The following is a 23,539-nucleotide window of genomic DNA, read 5'->3' on the forward strand; positions in this document are numbered from 1 at the left end:
CTAAGGTTTTGTTGGTTTTCCTCACTGGAGCTCTGAAAGGAAGTTTGTGAAAGGAAAATTTAAATTACATCTTCACTATTCTTGAGTTCTTAATTTTGATTAATCCTCAAAGTCCTATAAACATTGAAGATTGGCATTTAGCTTTAGGGAGAATAGCTTGACTTGTGTTCCTCTCTAAGATACATATTTGTTTTCCTTTAAAAGTCTCCATTCTAACAGAAAGTTTAATGTGCCTTTTATGTCCAGGAGTTTTGCCTGGTTATACCAAGGCACGTGTTTAATTTATTTTCAATGAACCATTTTAAAACTTCAGACTCAAATATTTATTTAGCTCACAAATTTCTTCTTCTGTTGCTTTTATTTTTGCTTGTGTTCTCATGGTTCCAGCTCCTGTTATGGAATTCCTGCTTTGCACTAACTACACCTTTCAGACTCCTTATTTCCTATCTTTTTCTCTCATTATTTTCAATTAATTATTATTACCTGTGAGCCTTGAGAAAACGCTCTGGTTTACCTTCAGCTTCACTAATTGGGCTTTTCTCAGTGTAATAGAGGACATTCCTTCCTTCACTGGGAGTTGAACATGGTAAATCTATTTCTAATTTTCACCCAGTTTTTCCAGACCTCGGATTTTTCCTTGTTCATGGTGCCAATTCTCATTTTTGAGATGAAATATCTTCTTGAATTTTACTGAGAAAAAGACTTTAAGTCTTTTAAAAATGTTCACTCTTTGCATATGATAAATATATGTTTATAAGATTTAGTGGGAAAGCATATTCAGTACAGGAAATGGAAACAAGAAGTAGAAATCTTTGACTATACAGTATATGGAGACCTTGGGCACTGATGTATCATTTTTAGCCCCTAATATTGTTCATGAAGTATTATCAATTTTTGCTTTAGTTTCTGACGTATCTTCATGGAGAATATGGGGCATAAGAGAAAATATTTTTTAAAACACAGCAATAAGAAAAGCTGAAATCAAACTGAATGTGTACTTTATAAATATTTATAAAGGCATTATGGGACATCCTTGCAATGGAATACTATGTAACCATTACATGGTCCATTTTATTGACATTGAAAGATGTTTGCTGTAAGCAGTACTAAAAGCAAGTTTGTAAAAATTATATACAGCATAATCCTATTTTTGTAAGACAAATAACATACATCTTATGTAGAGAAAATAGAGTAAAGATAAAACACAATCTTGACAGTTCCATTGAAGATGAAGTTGACATTTGATTTTTATTTCCTACTTGTTTTTATCCCCATTTAATTTTTACATTATGTATAAGTTTTCCTGGTGTTGTTAAAAAGGAAAAAAGAAGACACCATGATTCTTTAAAGTGGCAATTTTTGTGTAAGGACTTTCAGTCACACGCTGAGGGAAATTGTGATCCTTTTGTTTGAAATGGTTAAATTTGCTGATGCAATACAGACCTTCAGCCAGTAGAGGGCGGAGAGGTGAAAGAGCTAGTGTGTAGCTGGTTTGAATGGTTTCATAACCTGAAAGTTATTTTGATTTTCTTTTCACTCATGTATCCAAGAAAATTTCAAAAAGATCATAGACACATAATTGCAGTTTGGCTATCACTTATGTTACAAAATGTTCGGCATTTACGTTATCTGGAGAGTCAAACGTGTACTCCCAGTGGGTAAAGGACATTAAAAATAATTGAGTGTCTATCTTATGCCAGGCATTGACACATACTTTATATATTGTAATCTTCTACGTAAAATGTATTTTGATAAATTCATCAGACATTGCAGACAGATTAAAACATCCTAGAGAAGGTTTTAATTTTTTTAAGCCCACAGAGTTTAGAGTTATTGACAAAATCTCACAGCTACAGACCACTGTATAGTTTATTAAATGCTTGCAGATTTATTATTTTATTTTATGCAACATCCTGTGAAATAGACCCGTTTGTTCAAGATGAAGAAACAAACAAGTTAAGTGGTCTATGGAATGTGGTGGCAAAGTTGGAATTTCTCCCAGCTGGCTCTGTGAGTCTGGGCGTACTGATTCCACCGTGCTGTTTCTCCAATAATCTAGAAATCTTCAGACATAAATAACACCTTGGTCTCACTGAAGAACCAAATGATATGAGCAGTAGTAAATACCAATATGAATCAAAAAAATTTTTAGTCCTTTTTTTTTATATAGGATTTGACATTATAATTCCCATCTCTGATTCTTGGATTAATTAATCTAGCTTTGGTGGTTTCTAAATACCAGTTTGGGGACATGCAGTTCAAAATGTGAAAAGGAAAATCAGTGTGGTGAGATTATATCCTGGATTTTTTGGTTTTGAGCAATAGTACCCTTTCTTTTAAGAACCAATCATAGTTATGGATGATGGTGGTCTTCTTATTTTCTTTCTTTATTTTTTTTTCCAGTACTTGTTTAGCAAAACAAGTTTGAAATCCTAGGTCAGTCTCTCCCTACCCACTAGATTTGTTTACTCACCTGAGTCCCCAAGGAAGCACCACTGTTGATCAGCAATGAGCAATCCTAGACTGTCAGGCTACAGCAGGTTGCCAAGCTTCTTAATAAAGTCATCAGGTAAACTAATAGAGCAGTGCACTCTCACGGCAAGTTTTCCAAAATTCTCAAATAGGAACATGTTAGTGGCTAATGAGCACCACATATTTTCTCAACAGCTGTCTTTTTACGAACAAATTCTGGTAATCTGCCTAGGAAGTTTTTAAAAGAAAGTTGTAAGAAAAAAAAAAAAGTAAGGAATAGAATAGAGCTATTTTCAATTTGCATGAAAAAAATTGTCCCTTGGGGGCAAAACAAAACAAAACAAAACCCTGTTCATCCCTCTAAACCATGTGCTACTGTGGACATAGAAACACAGAGCTCACTATTTTTAAAAAAATCCCTCTCCTCTTTCAGATGAGACATCCTCAAACCCTATTGAAAGGAAATTATTTTTTTGAAAGGAAATTGTTAATTTAAGCTTAAAGAGAGGATCATGAAGTGTATAAAAAGATGGAAAATAAAGATTAGCTGTGATGCACTAAGAAAGCAACACAATGATTCAGATTGACTTTTTGAGATAGTCAGAACCTGCAAAGACTTAATCCGTTCAGGCTTCACTGTTTTCAAGTTTAAAATGAAAGAGCTTGGGGGTGCCTGGGTGATTCAGTCTGTTAAGCGTCCGACTTCAGCTCAGGTCATGATCTCGCGGTCTGTGAGCCCGAGCCCCGTGTCGGGCTCTGTGCTGACAGCTCAGAGCCTGGAGCCTGTTTGGGATTCTGTGTCTCCCTCGCTCTCTGCCCCTCCCCCACTCATTCTCTCTCTCTTTCTCTCTCTCAAAAATAAATGAAACCTTTTTTTCTTTTTTTTAATGAAAGAGGTAGGTTAGATGATTTGCAAGCCCCCTTGCAGCCTAAAAGATAAGTGTCTGGGACCTTCTGACTCGTTTGTATAGAATTTTACAATTTGTAAGTGTTTTTGCAGCTTCCATGTTCAGAGCACGAAACAGTTAACGGAAAGCCCTGGACAGCTGCAGCTGGAAGGGAGTTGATGGTGGCAGAGTCCACATTTCCCTGCAACAGGGGTCCTCGTCAGCTGAATTCAATCTGGAAACTAATTCTTTCTGCTAAAAGGAGGGAGCAAGATACATAAACCAGCCCACCACAGTGCTGGGAGAACACACAGGCCACAGCGATGGCCTGCCCAGAATATAAAAGAAAGTCATAAAAAAGGGAGAGAGAGAGAGAGAGAGAGAGAGAGAGAGAGAGGGAGCCCTTCTTGAAGATAATAAATAACTGGAGAGGTATTTCGTAGGGTATATTGGGGGAAAAAATCATCCTTCAGAGTGGATGAGTCTCTCTTCTAACACTGTGAATTCTGAGCAGTTGCAGATGCAAAACCTGCTTAATTTCCTATCACTGACATTAAAGGTCAGCATACCAGGAAGCAGCCATCCCAGAACAAAGCAGAAAAGAACCAGAACCAAATGAGGGAAGCCGAAGCGCAGAGACGCTACCCGATTTGTCCACAGTCACAACATTTTAAGCAACAGAGCCGACCAAGATAAGCTAAAGTCTAGGTCTTCTGATATCTAACATTCAAAGTTATGCTACAAAGGGAATACATATTCTATGTCTACTATGCATCAGGTGCTATGCTTTGGCACAGGGGTCACAAGAATGCATTTTTTACAGCCCCTGCACTTGAACTCTCAGACTCTCAGAGGAGATAAACAATCAAACAGCTTACTTGCCACATAATTTGGTGAGGACTATACGTAAGTAGAGCAGTGTTCCTTTTTTTTTTTAAATTTTTTAACATTTATTCATTTTTGAGAGACTGTGAGTGGACAAGGGGCAGAGAGAGAGAGAGAGAGAGAGAGAGAGAGAGAGAGAAGACACAGACTCCGAAGCAGTTCCAGGCTCTGAGTTGTCAGCATAGAGCCTGACATGAGGCTGCGAGATCATGATCTGAGCCAAAGTTGGATGCTTCACTGACTGAGCCACCCAGGTGCCCCAAGTAGAGCAATGTTCTTAATCAGGTATAGTTTTGCCCCTAGGGGACACTTGGGCAAGGTCCAAAGACATTTTTGGTTCTCAGCTTGGGGGCTGCTAGTGGCATCTAGTGGGTAGAGGCCAGGGATGCTGCAAAACATCGTACAATGAGCAGGTCAGCCCCTCCACAAAAAAGTATCATCCAGCCCCAAATGTCAAACATGCCCAGCTTGAGAAACCCGGCTACGAGCAGGTGGGGACATGGCAGAAGGGCACTGATGCCTGCCTGATCTGAAGATGGGGAAGGGCTCATCCGTCTAGGGGATGCTGGAGATAGTTGGGAAAGAGGAATACACATCATCTTGAGTCTCCACAAGTAGGAACCAACAGGTCATAAGGAACATGAAAAAGTGTGTTTAGTTGTAACTCCTAATTTGATCCAAGCCGGAGCTGAGGCTGGGGAGGAAGGGGCTGGTTCGTGGGAGGTGGGAGGCTTTGTATATCCTATTGAGGTTCCACACCTTCAATGAAGAGACATCACTGCTGGGTTTTATCCAGGGGAGTGGTCTGGTTAGGCTCAAACCCTCGATGGCTTGCTATATTAATGTCAAGCAGAGGCTCTCAAACCCCATTTGGGACACGTATAAAAAAATGCAGATTCCTGACCTTTTGAGACACACGCGTTCTTGCACACACACATGAAACCAAAAACCCTGATTCTGTAATGCAGTGCATAGAGCCCAGAAACCCGTATTTTTGACAAAGACCCTGTGCAGTTCCGATGCTAGGAGTCCAAATCCTTGCTGGCATACAGAATACATTTGACGGTGGTAAGATTGCAATCCCACCACAAAGAAAATAAGAAGGAATTTTAGATACTCTTCTGACCCATACACATGAGAATCTAAAGTGGGAACACAAGGAATCCATTGAGTCAAGGCAAGTCGCACAGCCAGTGGCACAGCTGCTCCTTCTGGACCCTGTGGCCTGGGAGGGGAGTGGCACTAAGGAAATGCATGCTCTGTGGGACATCCTCTTGGCTGCTTCTGGAGAGCCCAGTTGCTTCTGCAAAACACGTCAGAATTCTCTGTCCCAGAGCCTTGTTGGCATAGCAGTACCTGCTTCCTGTTCCCAGATACTCACCCTTGGGCTTTCCTATCTGTCCGTGCTAACACTGGCTGCTCCTGTGCCCCGTCACAGAAAACTGTGTACTGAAGTCTCTGACTTCTGTCATGTCAGTCACCGCAGGGTAAGGCTCCACAAGTAGGAATTCCAACCCCTGCTGCTCGACTTCCAAATTCAGTTTACTGCTTATCGTGTTATTGATCTCGTTGGACACCCCACACTCCCTACTGCGCTGACTTTGGATCAGCAAGAGTGGAAATTAGTGTGTGATCGCTGAAAACCTAGAATTTCTGATTGGAACTGAAGGAACCCTTTTTGCTGCAGCCAGCTTCTGAACCAGATGCCTGTGACTCTGTTCGCAGGGAAATAGATGAATATCCACAGCAAAAGGTCAATGGCTTTGCTGACAGATGCTGAACCAGAGAATTCTTTTTTTTAAAGAGGCTTCCTACAGCTGTTCTGGTAGCTTGGGTGGTACTGGTAGCTATTTCCCCAAGCTGTCTTGTCTAAGTTCTCGGAGTTTATGAGCCCAAGTAGGATTTATAAAAATAGACTAAAAGGAAAGAATAGTAAAGGATCCACAGACGGGACCCTGAGATCTGACAGATGGGACTCTGAAAGAGAGGAAGAAAGAATCAAATACAAGTTTCATGACTTTCAGCTCATGGCTGTTTTCATCACACAACCAGAGTGGAGAGTCGGAGATGTTAATTTTGTTGTGGAAGCCATCCAAAACCTTACCCTGTGACCCTGGGAAAAAAGATCAAGCCCTGCCAGAGCTATAAAGAAAATTTTCCAAACTCAGTTTGACTCAGAAAATAAATTGCAAGAAATAAGGGAAGAGAGGTTCTCCTGAGACTAATGAGCCCATCAGGTTGATGGCAGACTGACCGACCAAGTGCAAGTGGCCAGTTGGAGCTGACAGTGGACTTGGTGCCCCTTGGTACAGCAACGGAAGAAACATCGTGTTCTCGTTCTGCGGCCATGCACTGTCTTGGGATCATTCATTTTACCAAGCTTTACAACCGCTTGTACAAAGACAATGATGCCTGTTTCCTGTATCGTTTATTTAAGTAAACAAAAAGGAGACAGCAAGGTACCATCTCCTCCCCAAAGCCAGACTTTAAAATTTTTATGTAAAGAAAGAAAGCAAGAGATCTGTACTCTGCATTGTTCCAGAAGATAAGTTCATAAGATAAATAGTTCTATTTTGAACTCAGTCCAGCTGGGCAAATGGTCCCTTTCCCACTACCCACCCACGTTGTGGAGATCAGATTGTAAATGGATAAAAATGTTTTCAAACAGTTTCTTGAGATAGTCCCACTCTCAATCAGGGAGCCACTGCAGAGTTTCTACGGGAAGGTGATGCTGTGTTTATTCTGGCAAAACAATCACTTCAAAACCCGAGTTTCTTTTGGACTAAGTATAAACCCCTTGCAAGCAACAGAAAGTGTGCACATCATCTGAACACAGAAACAAGGTTGCATAGGGATTAAGAGGTGAACTTTGGAGTCCAACAGGCATTGACTCTAATCCTAGACTCCAGCATTTTCCGAATGGTGACTTCCCTAGGCAAGTCTCTTAACTTCTTCATTTGTACAATGGAACTATTTCTGACATCTACCTCCTGGGTTATTTGTGAGTGTTAACCGATATTTCATTTCATTGTTTCATAAATCTATAAAAGGTGTATAGCATAAAGTAAATGCTCAATAAATATTAATGTTTATTATTGAGTGAAGCCTGTGGCTGGATCCACATGCTACCAACCATCCAAAGAATGCTGAAAAAATGCCAGTAGTCACTGAATAATTAATGTACTTAGCACTAAATATCTGGTCACTCTGAAATAATCTATTTGAATAACGTTCTGAGTTTTCAAGTTTATATCTGATTTAAATGTACAGTCATTCTTTTATTTATCTGTTGATTTACTTGGCAAAGACTTTCTGAGCACACACAATTGCTGACACTATCCTTGAGGATACGCGGGACTTTCCAGTCGACGGGACCTTGGTAAACTCTAATACGAAGACTTGCTTGTGTTGCATGAGGCCCAAACTTGACATTTCTTTATTTTTTTTTTATTTAATGCTTATTTTTGAGAGAGAGAGAGAGAGAGACAGAGCGTGAGCAGAGGAAGGGCAGAGAGAGAGGGGGAGACAGAATCTGAAGCAGGCTCCAGGCTCTGAGCTGTCAGCACAGAGCCCGACATGGGGCTCGAACTCACAAACTGTGAGATCATGACGTGAGCTGAAGTCAGACGCTTAACCCACTGAGCCACCCAGGCGCCCCCAAACTTGACATTTATGAAGAAATCCACAGTGGACTTGGACTGCTTTTTTTTTTTTTTTTTTTTTTTTTTTTTTTTTTTTTTTTTAGCATTAGCTCAGAGGGAACATAAAATTAGTTCTTGGTAAGACGAATGCTGTTCTCCACTTGGGTTATGAGGCGATTGGAACCTCCTACATGCTCTTCTGTGTAAGTAGTACCTTGCGTGGTAGTGATCGATAGAGGAGAAAAACACTTTCATTCCCGGAAAACATCTATGGGGCACTTTTCTCATGGTGCATGCTTGTACAAAAGGAATTGCTGTTTATGTTCTTGTTTTCACAGAACTTAAAACTGAACTTTAAAATTGGCTCAGTGTATTGTTTGCATACAGTCATTTCAACCAAAGGCTCGAATTGGAATTCTTAAAATATTTACGTTCTTGTTCTATGAAAAAAGTTAGCCGTGTCAAATCATGTGTGCATATTGTATATGTGTCAGCAGCTGTGTGTATCTGTGTGGAATGAAGTAAGTTATAAATTCATTCATAATTTTAGGGGCATATTGACCAGGGAGCTCTTAACCTCATTATTTGGCAATTCAGGAAATGGTTCACCAATTAGTTGGTGGGCAGTAATGTCACTCTCTCCAGCGTCTGTCTGCCTCTCCACCGGAGAAATAGTCAGCTATGCTAACAGAACAAGTGTGTATCCTTCACCGTATACCTGCTCCTTGCCCTGGCCTTCTGTTTCTGATGACAGTATCGATTAGCTATTAATTACTTAGGCCTTAAAACCTTACAAATCCCTCTCCTTTGACAACCTCCCATGTGAAAAATTCACTGTCGAGCTCTGCTGATTCTGCCCATTATTGTGTCTTCACGCATGCACGTTGTTTCCTAATATCAGGACCCTAGCGCCTTTCACCTGGACAATCACAACGGTTTTCTAACAGGTGTCCCAGTCATAGTCTCCACCTTCTGCATTTTGACTTTCTGCTTGCCTCTCAACACTCTGATGCCAGGCTAATTTGGATAATGCAGACAGAGCAGACTATGCCATTCTCCTAAAACAAACAAACAAACAAACAAACCAACCACACCGTTCGCATAACACAGTCCCAACTTGACATTGAGGCAATAATCCCACCATAAACCTTCTCCCGTCTTATTTGGACTGCTCTCTGCCTGTCCCATGAGTTCCATAAGTCAGCCACACAGGCTACTCAAAAGCTCTCTGCAGAAGACTCCGACTTTCCTGAGCTATGTTTATTTATGTTTATTATTTATGGCCTTTGGCCTAGAATCACCTCCTCTCCTTTCCTACTTGTAATACTCTCAGTACCCACCTGCCATCAAGCTTTCCCTCCCACCTAGACCAGACTGACTTCTTTTTCCCCAGCCTTCCCAAAGCAGTTTGGTATTCCCTCCAGTAAAAAGATTACTGACTTAAGTTGCCCTATGGCTCTCCTGCCCTGGACTATAAGTTCCCAGATAGCAGAGATCATACTTTGTTTACTGGTTTGTATTTTCTCAACTAGAGCATGGAACAAATCCCTGGCAACTGAAAGCAATACAGTAAATATCAGCAGAACTTAAATGTTCATGAAGGCACAGGAATGGCCTGAGTGACTTCTGAAATGTCCATACTGCCATGGCATCTGGCCCAGACTCCAGCGGTACCAGGCCTGTGTCTCAAGCCTACCCAAATCTGATTAGTAACACAGCTCTCCTTCAAAACCCAGATGCATTTGAGTCAATGCACGTGGTTAATCATCCTAGAAGCAATAGATACCCATTTTCAAAGCATTTTTCTAAAACTGAACCTAGTGAGAATATGTCATCCCTAACCCAAGAAAATGGGACTTACTCTGAAGTTAGGGATAGACATGTATTCTAATAAATAATAATAAGCAACAGTAGTCCTCACAGCACAACACAGGAGAAGTAGCTCTTGGACTTGAATCCTGGCCTTGCCTCTTTCCTTTGTAGTAGATCCTGAGCAAGTGCTTAACCTCCTGAGTTTTAGTTTCTCCATTAGTCAAATGAAAATACCTGAGATAGGGTCTGTATTATGGGCGGTGCATATTAGACACCAGGTAAGTGCTAATATGCTCCTCTCCTCTTCACTGAGAGAATCATGTGGGTCAACTCAGAATGAAGGAGTCCGGGCTCTGGAGTTAAATCTGGGAACGGTGACTTCCTCTGAACCTCTGCTTCTCTTTCCCCCAAAATGGAGATAGCAAAAACTACTTGTGATAATCTATTTGACAGTCCTCTTGCCCAAACATGAGCCCAAAATCTATGGTTTCAACTGTATCTTGGCAGCACTGATCTGCCCATCCCATGTAGGTCATTTTAAGACCATCACTACATGACTGAGAGACAGCCAATTGGGTCATAAAGTATATCTTGCTCTATGAATATGGAACAAAGAAAAGCTAACTGACCCTTATAGGATGTCACAGATTAGTAGTTTTTAGAAAATTTTACATGTTGCAGGGTGGTTCAAACTCCCAGCACCATATTGATGCCGAAGCCTAGAAATTACGTGTTGATTGGGAGTGGAGGGGGGGAGGGTGGTCACACAATGTGCACGTTATATTATGGACAAGAAAAGTGACATTTGTCATCAGAGGTGAGGGGGAGACTGCTTTTGTAAAAAGGCGTAGTGGGATCCCACACTACTGAGTATCAAGAGGAGCAGCAAAGGAGTGAGCTCGTTCCGGTCCCTTCCCTTGCCTCCCCTGGACAAACAGGCAAGTATGGTGGGCTTCCTCCAAGCCCCTGAATACATGACCCATAGCCTACTAGGGAAGGCTGACGTGAGTGGTATGTACCTGTTTGGGAAAATGGCAGCCCAATTTGCTATCACCCTTGATCTTTGAGCTTCCTCATTCTAAGGCTCCAAAGAATAATATGCATAAAGAATTGTGCAAGATACATGGGGATGTATCAGGACCACAGAAGTTTCAGCATACATTTGGATTTTGAAACAAGAAAATAAATTCTCATCTGAGGCTGAAGTGCCGATTAGCTCTTGTTGAAGTGAGAGATGATTTACTCAGCCCTCCCTAAGGTCCTACTGTGCCATTTGATTTTAGCAACTCTGGTTTTTTATGTTTATGTAACAAAATAGATAAGAGAATGGTGACCAGGATGTGTATCTAGAAGACGTGTTTCCACCCTTCTATACTCACATGGATTTAATGAGTTTCTGGTAGCTGGAAATTGACCAGCAAATAGTAAAATATATATCTAAGGCATACGCATCATTCCTCTTGGTACCATCAGGTCTCTGTATTTAATGTCCTAGACCTCAAAGAACAGTGCCTGGGGGTGGGGGATGGTGTGGAGAAAGCAATAACACGACCTGTTATCCAAAATGAACACACAAGCACAGATCACTTTCCAAAATGTTCATGATTTCAGAACATAAATGCAGACACACCCTTAAAAGAAGCATTGGAAAAGAGAAAAACCGGCCAGCTTCCCGAATCACACTGAATCCAATTGGACTGGGTGATGACCCAGATCAAAGGCATGCAGTGATTGGACAGACAGCCGGAAGGAACTGGCATCTTCAGAGCTGCTGGAAATTAGCCAACTCAACCACACCAAGCAAAAGCAAACTGAAAGTAAATATGGGCCAGTAATTGAATACACATGGGGATGCTCTTCACAAAATGCAAAGTTTGTATGCTCCCAAAGGAGAAATGTCCAGGTCTTCAACAACAGAAAGCCAATGGCAAAATCAGAACGGCCCCCCCTTTCCAGCCCAGAGACCGAACCTAGGCTTCTATTGAAGGAAAAAGGGCCAAATCTCCTGTCATGGTGTTCACCATCTGCCCTACTCTCCTCCACTTCTGTATCCCCTGCACCTAAATATCTTTCTTTCCAATCTGGTTTCTAAATAAAATAAGATTTTTTCAAATTTGGGGAAGTTCTTTCCAGAATAACAAGTTCTGCTCCTTATGACGCCTTTGGTGGAAGTGTTACATGTGGTGCAGTGTGGTTTCAAATCCCCAGGACCAGACTGATGTCGAGGCCTGGAAATTATGTGATTAAGAATTCAGTTCTTCACAGAAGTGATTTTCCAGTATACCATCATTTCCATGGTGCCTTGCCATCCTCTGATAGAGAGCACTGGTAAGACCGCTACTCTGACTTTAGGGAGAGGGTCCACACAAGGAACCACATGTCATTTTCACCACGGATTCTTCTCTTCAATTACTCTTTTTACTTGCATGTTGCAAGGAAAGAGATTAGTTTACATTCCACCCCCCACACCGCGCACATACTTTCCGAACCCCACACCCGCCTGGAAGTACATAACAAGGTTTACAAATTCTTTTCTGCAGGTTCCTAGCATTTACAGAGGAGTATCAGAAGGGGGGCTTTGGGTAGGGAAAATCTTGAAATCTTGAAAATGAAAGACTGGATGGGACTATAAAGAGAGTAAAACAAAGCAGGACATTCTTTTCAAACTTGGTTCCCTTTTAAAAAACACGGATTACATTCTCAGAGAGGGAAACTGAACAAAATGCAGCCGCATTTAAGGGATTTCCTCTCTCCAGTTTTTCTCCGGTCCCTTAATTGTGTTTAAGCCTTGTTGAGTACTTTGTTTACGGTCCCTAGTGTGGTGATTTGCATCCCCCTCTCTGGGTTGCTGTTGGCTGGAGCTGGCAGCTGTCTCAGTCCGATTCTGGCTGGGAAAGGTAAGAATCTTTGCCTTGCTTTTTGAAAGATCTGGGAGAGAAATGTTGAATGCCTACGGCGAGGGGGCAGGGGCGGGGGAGTTAGGGGCAGGGGGCACTGATTTAATTCACACACTGGACGCTTTCTGAAAAGTTTTCCGAACTTTAAAAGAATCTCCTGGAGCCATGTGTTTTCAAAAGAACCCGAAAGATTCCTCCTCTCTTCTGAAAGGCTTGCAGAAAGAAGACTGGTTGCTTTGTGGATAAGATTTTGCATTTGGGGGCAGGTGTCCCTTAAGGAATTCCCAGGGGCGGGGGTTAATATCTTAAATGCACAGAATGGATGAAGGTAAAAATATTCAAAGACATCAGGCATTGATCTCTAGGCATTGTCCCTGAATTTCAATTTGAAGAAGTAAAAGTCAGTTAAAACTGCGTGTGTCCGTGAGTATAATGTTAGGTGCTTATTCTTTGTATACAACTTCTGTTTTGTCCCAAAGCTTTCTTTGTCTTTGTATTTATCAATACAAATCATCAATTGTCTACTTAAGAGTCTGGAAACGCGCATCTGTGTATCTAGGCAGATGTACACTCCTTGTGAAGAATTGGAGGAGAATGAGATGCCTGGAGCCTGGAAAGCCTGAAGAACGCTTTGGTTTATTACAAGTAATGATAGACCTGCCCATGTTCCCAGCGCACAGACATACTTACTGTCCCTTATTATAGATTCAGTCAAGGGCTCACTGTGGAAAAAGGGTGCCCTCTGGTTTCTCTCTGGTGGAGGTTTGATTCATGTACCTTTGATTTTAGTAATAGAGGAATATGATGTTCAACAGGGTAACGTGATTTAAGAGCTTCAGTGGGTTTATTGGATTGTTTTGAGAGAGAGACCTTGCTGCTCTTATAAGGAACCCCCCCCCCACCCTCCAAGCTTCCAATGTATGTAGCCAGTGGCCTTTGTATCACCATTTTCCCAGGGCAGTGTTGACAAGTGCTGAAATGCCCTAGTTCTAAGCATCCTTTATCTTCATCACCAAGCCACAGCATTTTTCCTGGATGATGGGTCTGTTTCTTGGACCCCCACATTTTAAAAATGCAAAGATGGAAGCTATGGGGACCTCCAGATACTCGCCATCCTCAGCACTCTGGGCTCCCTTGACCTCAGGGGCTTTTCAACTTTATTTCTTTTGAGATGCAGAAGCCCTCTCTCTGGCTCCCATTCTAGAGAAAAGGACTTCTGTTCCCTCTCCCTTTATGACAAAACCATCAAGGGATTTTTACTAGATGCGGGATGCTATCTTAGAACAGAAGTGAGATGCCTGGGAACATCCGAGCCTTGTGCCAACAGTTAAAGAAATCTAACAAGCCAAGAGAAAGAAGGGAACACATCTTTTCAGATAATTGACTTAACACTTATAAATTTACTGTATTAATTAAAAAGAAGTTCTTAAAACTGTAGAGACTAAAAAATAGAGGATGGATAACTTTTAGCTACAGAAGTATAGGGATGAACTTATAATAGTGTCCAAATATTATCTCATTTTTCCTCTCAAAAAGACAATCTGGGGCTTTAAATTTCAAACAGCTTATCTGTAAAAAAAAAAAAAAAAAAAAAGTATCAACCTATAAAGCCATTTGAGGAAAGGTGGGATATAGACCTTTAACTTAATTGTTGGGGTGTGTGGTGGGCCAAACTGTCTATGCTTGAATGTTTCAAGTACCTTGCTCCTGAAAGTGGGCCAAGAAACAGCAGACTGGCATCAGCCAGGAGCTTGTTACAGACCGACGAAATCAGATTCGACATTTAATAAGCTCTCTACATGATTTATGTGCCCATTAGAGCCTGGGGTTCAAACCAAGGGTTTTTTTTTTCCTTCTGTGTGACTTTTGTGAGATTACTTAACCCCTCTGAGCCTCATTTACAAACTGTTTATAAACTCATTTGTAAACTAGTGAGAAGTAATGCATGCACGCTGTGCCTGCCACGTCCATAGTAGGTGGTCTGTAAATGACAGTGGTGATGGTGATGCTGATGGTGATGATAATTTCAGCATTGCCAAAAGTACTCACCTCCTAGCACAAGTAGTAAGTGATCATGTTCAAATCAAGATGACTGGATTCCCCCTCAGCCATAAACATTTGCCTCTCACCCTCATTCCTAAGAGAATTAATATCAAAGAAGGGGGGTTTTAAGCTTCAGATGGCCCCACACACATACAAATAAAGAATATTGGGGAAGCAGAAGAAACATGGATTTTTGCTGGCTTACAGGCTGAATTCAGCTGCCCCATGACTTCACAGCTGTTCCTGCCGCCCTAAAGTGTCTGTCCCTTCAGCTCTGTCCCCTCAGCTGGGTCTGCAACGCTGAGTCTGGGATTTTCTTATGAAAATGCCTGATGGGTGGGAGGAAGATCTGGAGGTTGGCTGGGGGAAAAAATGAGTAATGCAAAGCAGTCTACTTAGTAAATGCTGCAAGAGAAATAAAAGTAAAAGCTGGCTTCTGTCTCTGGGGACTCTAGACTGATTCTGACTTATCATGTCCCTGAGCAGAGCTGGGGGAAGCCAAAACTCGAAATCTGCTGGCAAGGAAGAGAACGAAGGAAAAAAAAAAAAAATGACAGGGAGGGGCAATCCAGAGGGGGAGGAAATAAAAAGAGAGAGAGGGAAAGACAAGCGTCATTTAGGAACAGAGGTAGAGCGAAAGAAAGAACTCCAGGATTTGAAACCAGCCCTACAGCACAGTATTTTCATATCTTTTCTTTTCCCCAGTGGAGATTCCTGTCCTGTCATTTTACTGACAGACAAGCCACTACAGGCTCTTTCCCAGAAGTTGACCGAAGAAACTCAAGCACTGCTGTTTCTTCTCTCCCAAGTCCGGTGTGCCGCCTGGTAATGGATTGCTTTTCTCTGAGGTATGTGCCTGTAGTTGGGGACAGATCTTCGTTTGCAGGTTAACTTACGCCTCAGCTTTGGAGTGAAGATTTTTTTTTCTTTCAGACATAATCTCAAATATCCTTCTACTGGCCTCGCCAGTATGTAGGGTGTCACTGGACAGCAAGGATTAATTCAGTGACTAAAAATTACATGCGAATAGGCAGTTCTAAGATTTAGCTTCATTGCACACGGAGTGATAGTTTGACCTCCCAGGGCAGAGAGGAACCTGGGAGGTTTGATTTGGGCTTAAGTTTGTTTTCAGTGGATGCTTAATATGTTCAAACTGTTAATAATCTCCTTGAAATAGCCTCAAGAATCTTCCTCTGAATTTCTTCGGTAACTGCAATGCTGCTAGCTACATCGCTTCTCGGGGACAAAAGAGGAAGACTTAACATGTCTGAACAGCAGACGAGAGCATTCACCGATTTCTCCTGGGAAACATTAGAGACAGATGCTTGACTGAGAGTTTCTGATATGTGATGGAGAGTCCTGAAAGTGTTCGGGTTCAGATGTTCAGAAAGGTGCATTGCGACAAGTTTTATACACTAGGGCATGGGGAAATGAAAAAAGTATAAAACTTTCCTGAAAATCAAGCATGCTTATTTTTAAAAATATGTCACAGCCCACGTAGTATTTGAAATTCCTTGTTGAGTTCAAAGGAAAAGTTTGAATCAACAGGTAGTTACTCTAAGAGTTGATCTTATCTTTAAGAAAGTACAAAATTGTATCCTACAACACTGTGGGATTTTTCTTCTTCCTTTTCCCTTCTCAAATGGATTGGAAGATATTGCCACATTTCAGATCACAAATCCTGGCCTTCTTGCTGCTGAATTTTTGCTGACCTGCTCCCCCACCGTGGTCCCAGGACACATGGTGCGCTGTTAAATAGGTACAATAAAGACTTGCTGATTGTCAGCTGTAAAAGAACATCCTTCATACACTGGCTGCTGGTCTTGATACTGATTTGGTGGGCAGCGAATGGGTGATAGTTTGGAATGCATGTTATGCCCGGAAACACTGGCAGAGTCTATGTTGCCCTGAGTTTTGGAACAAACCGTGAGGAGTATTGTTTATAGTGTATTCTCCTCATGAAGGAGGCCGTCTTTTGGATTAGGATTGAGGCTTTTCCGTGTGTTTAGAGAAATGAGAAGCAATAGACAAAGCGGAAAGGCTTGTAAAACGTTTGTAGACCGTCAGAGTATATTAAACACTGTAAAGTGCTTCCTGCTTTTTATATCTTCCCTTTCTTTATGGCTATCTGCTTTACCTTGCATTTTGCAAAGAGAATGCAAACAATTAGGAAAAAAAATATGAAAGTTGATTTTCACATGCATCTGTGCCTCCTGGGAAAGAACCCAGAGGTGCCTCCCTAGCTCCTGACTTCTATTTGCAGGGCTCACTTTGATGCATTTCTCTGTCTCCTCCACAGCTTCCACCCTGGAGAGACCCCCCAGGTCTAGTCTGTGAACCCAGCTAGGAAACGCCGCTAGTAAAAATGACTGAAGAGCCCATAAAGGAGATCCTGGGAACCCCAAAGTCTTCCAAGCCAGTGACAATGGAGAAGAGCCCCAACAGGGAAGTGGTGGTCACCACGGTCCCCTTGGTCAGTGAGATTCAGTTGACGGCTGCTACAGGGGGTGCCGAGCTCTCCTGTTACCGCTGCATCATCCCCTTTGCCGTGGTGGTCCTCATCGCTGGCATAGTGGTCACGGCTGTGGCTTACAGCTTCAATTCCCATGGCTCCATCATTTCTATCTTGGGTCTCGTCCTTCTGTCGTCTGGACTTTTTTTGTTAGCCTCCAGTGCCTTATGCTGGAAGGTGAGGCAGAGGAGCAAGAAAGCCAAGAGACGGGAGAGTCAGACGGCTCTTGTGGCAAATCAGAGAAGCTTATTTGCTTAGGACCAAATGGGACCAAATGGGATACGTGGCCTGAAAGCCTTCCTTTCACTGTGTCATCCAATTCACCCAGAACTAGTGTGGGAGAGAATGAACAGAGCATTGGAGCAGACCAGAGGAATGGGGGTGAATTGAGGCTGGGAGGGTAGAGGGGGTTCTGTTTTGTGAGGAACCTACTTGTGTTTTCATTAATGACAAACTTAACTCTAAGGGCTATTTCTAAGACTGAAAACTCAGCTTTTTTCTCTACATTAAACATTTGAGGGTCATGGGAGGTGCACGGCATTAGACAACACATTTCACCTTGGAAAGGAGCCAAGGAAAGATGAGAAAATAATCAGACAGTTCTGGCACACCAGCGACCTGCCTCAAACACACACACACACACACACACACACACACACACACACACACACACTTTTGAGGAGTTGTATCATAAAAATGTACTGCCGAGAGTCTAAATCCCCTCAGACTTTGCATACTTCTATGAAATTCTGTGATAATTTTTTTAAATAAGTACTCTGGCATCTATTTTTTTTTTTTTTTTGCTTTTAATAACGCATCACTGGTGGTACTTTTTCTTGAAGAATAAACTAATATTTTTTATGTTTTAACATTGGACAGTTTTAGATGATTAATGATATGTCAGAAATTAAACAAAAAGGTAAAAGGTGTAGCTACTAGATGACATGGGGGGTTAAATTAATATTAAAATAATCCAACCTAGCACTTTTGATGATTTTTATATAAAGTTTAATGTACATTTCATCCAAAATAATAAATACTTATTGCTGCTGAAACTTCTTAAATGGTTGTTTCTATTGTATTTTTATTTTTATTTATTTTATTGTAGTTATCTGATTTTAAATCGTCCATCTTCCCCTCCTTGTTCGCAATGTCTTAATCGTAGTTCTCTCAAATGAGCGTGTTGCCACTCCCTAACTTATCTAGAAGATTTTTATTGTATCATTTTTTTCATGACTTCTGAAGAAAAATATTAATGATGTTCATTATATTCTAAGTCATTAACAATTAGGAAATTGATGCCTAGGGTCAGGAATTTTATAAGGTGTTATTAAATGTGCACTATCTACTTATTCAATCAGCTGTTAAATATTTGCTTCACGTATTTTCAAGCACCAACCATACGCCAGGCATTGTGTAGATTCTCAGGCTGCTTAACTGAGTGAGTTCTAATATAACCAAATAAGATCACTGCTTGACTTTTGTGAATATTGAGTTATTCTATACCCAGCTAGGACTCTACTTCAGAACTTTAGCCAGAAATATCCTTGGTCCATGTAGTTTAAACCACATGAAACTAGTATGGGAAGATAGTGAGGCATGAAGCCTTTCTTAACCCTGGGAAATACAAAGAAAAACAAAACAAACCTTGTGTAGCACTTTCAAGAGAGGCATTCTCCCAAGGAATTTAATTAAATATGGCAGGAGCCTTCTGGCACTGACTGCTCTCTGGTGCTCAAGTGGTTTTGTTCACAGGAGAAGCCTTGATGGCCTAGTTTCTCATGGCTTTGAAGGGCAGCTGGTACAAGTTTGGAGTTGTTGATTATAGTAGAGTACAGCACAATTATCTTAAATTCATGCACATCAACACTCCTCTGGGCCAAATGCAAGTATATAGCATCGTGTTGATTTCAGTGAGAGGGAGGGAGCCTGTGCTTTGACATGCCTCTTTCCTGCTCAAAGATATTCAAAGGCTCCCTGTTGCTTGATGAAGAAATTTCTCAGGCAAGTGTTCAAGGTTCTCCACTATCCGATCCAAACAGATGTATCCAGCTTTCACTTCACTCCAACCCAAAAACTCATGAGTTAGCCAGACCAGACTATTCACCATTCTGAATCAGCCTTTGGTTTCCTGCCTCCATGTATGTTCACCTTCTGTTTTCCTTCCTCCATAATGTCATCCTTTCCCTGTCTGTCTCAACGTATCCAAATCCTGCTTCTCATTAGAGCCCCAGCCTGAATGCAACCCCTTCCTAAAAAGCTTTCCCTTTTACCTCAAAGTAACTGTTCGTTCTATAGTCCTTACTTATTTATTCTCTGATGGCAACTTTCATTTTCTACCATGTTGGTGGCATAAATGTTTTACTCTCTTCCAAATCTCCTTAGAAGGGCATGGTGTCTTTTTTTTTTTACCCCTCATGTGATGCCTAATAAAATGTCTTGCACAGGGTAGGTACTCAATAAATGTTTACTGAATGAACTAAAGAATGAAAAATCATAAAGTGAGTGGTTTATTTTGAATCAAAGTCCATTTGTTTTAATCTCTTAAAAGAAAATATTTTAGGGGCACCTGGGTGGCTCAGTCGGTTAAGCGGCCAACTTCGGCTCAGGTCATGATCTCGCGGTCCCTGAGTTTGAGCCCTGCGTCGGGCTCTGTGCTGACAGTTCAGAGCCTGGAGCCTGCTTCAGATTCTGTGTCTCCCTCTCTCTGACCCTCCCCTGTTCATGCTCTGTCTCTCCCTGTCTCAAAAATAAATAAAACGTTAAAAAAAATAAAAAAAAAGAAATATTTTAGTTCTCAACTCCCCCCAAATAGGTCATCCTACTCCGCCCTGCCTCTACTGTAAGCAACATGTGTAGGTGAGTATTTACTACCCATGTACTTCTCCAGCCACACCTGCCCTTGAGAATGCTTGAAAAGTAAACTCAAGAACGATTTCAGGCCACCAGGGGGCCTCATGCTGCTACCTGAGTCCCAAAGGAAATGTGGAATGATAAATTTAAAAACAGAAATGGAATCATATCTGGACATAGCAATATCTCTCCTAAATGTGAGGAGCTGGAGAAGATTCTCCACTGAGCTCACTACTACTCTCCTCCCTAAGCTACTTCACAATGACTATATCTGGGTTCTCCTAATCAGTATAGGACCCCTATCTGGGAGGCTTCAGTCCCATTAAAGGGTACACACCTCTGCAAAACTGTGAGACACAAAGATAGTGCTAGCACTGTGAATTTCAACTCCTATGATGAGCATATTTGAATTGGGGTATCACAGTTACCTTATAACATATCTTTATTGGGCAAAGCGTGTCTTTTCAAACAGTTTTATTATATAGTAATAAGCAGATGTGGAATGCATGTATAAGCATGATACAAGCATATATTTATTAAAAATATAACTTGGTCCCATCCTGGAGCATCAGGAACCAGCTACATCACCCAGAAGGATACCCTAAATCCCACATATCCTGGGTCACACAGGAGCAACTTCTGACCTCATCCTGAGCAGCCGGTCTCTGCCCAGGTGAGAACCATAGCCACCAGGTAACTCTGCCCTTCCCACCTCACTGTCTTTGTTAATATGGTGAATCTTGTCTAGAGAAGATGGTCAGAGTCATGTGGATCCTGCAGGTGGCTGAAGCCAGAGGATATGCCCAAGGGGCCCAAATCACAAAATCCTCAAACTGCATCTTTGTACCATCACCACTCATAAAAAAGTGTGTGTGGGAAAGATCTCCTGGTCTCCTGGGAAGTATTATGATTTTGAACTTAGAAGATCTGATTATAAAGGCGCCTGGGGGGCTCAGTCAGTTAAACGTCTGACTTTGGCTCAGCTCATGATCTCACGGTTCATGGGTTCAAGCCCTGGGTCAGGCTCAGTGCTGACAGCTCGCAGCCTGGAGCCTGCTTCAGATTCGTGTTTCCCTCTCTCTGCCCCTCCCCTGCTTGCACTGTGTCTCTGTCTCTCAACAATAAATACATGTTTAAAAATTTTTTAAAAAAGATCTGATTATAAATCCTAGTTCTCTTGTTAAACTAAGATGATCTTGAACATTTAAGCCTCATCTTTAAAATAAGGTAAATTTTTAAGAAATGATTTAGATTTTTATAAACAATAAAGTACTACATAATTTTAAAACTGCTATTTATGATAATATCTAATGTTGACTTTAGCTTCTTTCTCTGCGTACTGTCCCAACATATCATTAAGCATGAAGCAGCCTCCTGTTTTGGTTAATTGACTTTAATCAGTCACTTCATTTAACCTTGACATTATCTGCAAAGGCTTTCTAGACCCAAAATAATCCGAGGAAAGTACCTGTTCCAAAGATAAATCATAACTTACATTTCCTTATTATTGTTACAATTCTCAGTGCTTTCACATACATTGGAGTCACTGTAGAGGTATATGTGATATGGAAATTCAGTTAGGTGCCCTCAACATAAAAGAGATTAAGAGAGCGAGAGGGGCGCCTGGGTGGCGCTGTCGGTTGAGCGTCCGACTTCAACCAGGTCACGATCTCACGGTCCGGGAGTTCGAGCCCCGCGTCAGGCTCTGGGCTGATGGCTCAGAGCCTGGAGCCTGTTTCCGATTCTGTGTCTCCCTCTCTCTCTGCCCCTCCCCCGTTCATGCTCTGTCTCTCTCTGTCCCAAAAATAAATAAACGTTGAAAAAAAAATTAAAAAAAAAAAAAAAAAAAAGAGAGCGAGAAATCCTTCCCCTGCCCCCTTCTCCCACCACTGCCATTCAAGTCAGTCTTGTCTTAGGCTGCCCCACAGAAAGGAAGACCAGAAATCTAACGAGAAACAAAAACAAGTACATTCCTAGTTCCTGGCTTTTGAGCTTCCAAGGGCATCCAGTGATTTAAGGCTTATCTACAGAATTTTCTGTAGGGTGGAAAAGAGTAGTTTGTTTATAGTTGTTTATAGTTGATCTTTACATTACTGCCTGACTTTAGTACTTCATTTTGCATACAACAGTATTCAACGACACCTGATGTTACCCAACATTCTTCATCACACTTGAGGCTAGAAGGGCAAGTGTCCACCCAACTCTTCGGAGGAGCAAACCACGTTCAGAGAAAATAAGTGAAGAGAATAAGTGACTTGTTCAGTCAAGTTCTCACAGTCAGGACTAATATGCTGACCAGATACTGTAATCATCCCAGATTTACACCAAGCCATAACTGATATCATTTTCAAAATGTCTCTCTATGAAAGGAAGACAATAAAGGTGTTCTAACACCAACTTTTGAACAATTCTTTTTGAGGTATAATATATGTAGATAAAAGTGTACAATTCAATGAGTTTCACAAACCTGTAGAGCTAAAACCCACATGAAGAAACTAAATGCAGCAGCTTCCCAAAGTCCCCCTTGAATCTACTTCCAGTCATTATCTTTCCAGAAGGGCAGCATTCTCACTGCTAACCCATAGAGTAGTTTTGCTTATTTTTTAACTTTATATGAATGGAATCATATGTTAGATACTCTTTGTGCCTGGCCTCTCCTGTGCAATATTATGTTTGTGAGGTACATCCATATTGTTGCATATAGCTGTCAATGGTTCATTCTCCTTGCTGTGTAGAGTCCCATTGTACCAGCACACCATCCTTTATTTATCTTTCCTATGGTCAATAAGCATTTGGATAGTTTCTAGTTTCCAAATATTAAAAACAGTTTTTGTGTGGGGTGCCTGGGAGGCTCAGTCGGTTAAGCGTCCAACTTCAGCTCAGGTCATGATCTCGCAGTTTGTGAGTTCAAGCCCTGCATCGGACTCTGTGCTGACAGCTCAGAACCTGAAGCCTGCTTCAGATTCTGTGTCTCCCTCTCTTTCTCTGCCCCTCCCCCACGTGTGCTCGCTTTCTCTCTCAAAAATAAATAAACATTTAAAAAAGTAGTTCTTGTCATAGCTAGCCTTTCAGATGGCTCCCAATGATCCCTGCTTCCTAGTACTCACACTCCTCCTACATCATCTCAGGGTTGGTTTGTGTGACCAATGAAATATGGCAAAGTGGTGGCATGTCCCTTCCAAGATTAGGTTATAGAGACATTGAAGCTTTTGCCTTGGTGTTTCTCTCTCTTCTCTCTCTCTCTCTCTCTCTCTCTCTCTCTCTCTCTCTCTCCCCTCTTGCTCTGGGAGAAACCATCTGCTATGTCCTGAGGAAGCCATGTGGTGAGGAATTGAGTCCTCCAGCTGATAACCAGAGAGGAGCTGAGACCCACCAGCAACTACCTCAGTGAACCTGGAAGTGGATCCTCCCACAGTGTAATCTTCTGATGACTGTGTCCCCACCTGACAGCCTCACTGAAAACCTCATGAGGCACCTTCGGCCAAAACCACCCAGCCAGGGCTGATTTATATGAGTTTTGTGGGCTCTAGGCATTAT

At 41.7% G+C, this 23,539-nt stretch overlaps 1 protein-coding gene across 2 annotated transcripts; it reads left to right on the forward strand.

Moving 5' to 3' along the window:
• The first annotated feature begins 15,044 nt into the window (after positions 1–15,044).
• Positions 15,045–18,213, forward strand: TMEM100 (transmembrane protein 100). 2 transcript variants are annotated; one of them, XM_086686912.1, is made up of 3 exons: positions 15,045–15,485; positions 15,815–16,028; positions 16,937–18,213. In XM_086686912.1, exon 3 carries the CDS (start codon positions 17,003–17,005, stop codon positions 17,405–17,407), a length of 405 nt encoding a protein of 134 aa, XP_086543038.1. In that variant the 5' UTR covers positions 15,045–15,485; positions 15,815–16,028; positions 16,937–17,002; the 3' UTR covers positions 17,408–18,213. The 2 variants fall into 2 exon arrangements, with proteins under 2 accessions (XP_086543038.1, XP_086543036.1); XM_086686910.1 differs by lacking the exon at positions 15,815–16,028 and having other exon boundaries at positions 15,063–15,485.
• The last annotated feature ends 5,326 nt before the right edge of the window (positions 18,214–23,539 follow it).

The sequence above is a fragment of the Puma concolor genome, chromosome E1, assembly GCF_028749965.1.
Source record: "Puma concolor isolate L17-30 chromosome E1, mPumCon1.1.hap2, whole genome shotgun sequence".
In the NCBI taxonomy this organism is placed as follows: Eukaryota; Metazoa; Chordata; class Mammalia; order Carnivora; family Felidae; genus Puma; species Puma concolor.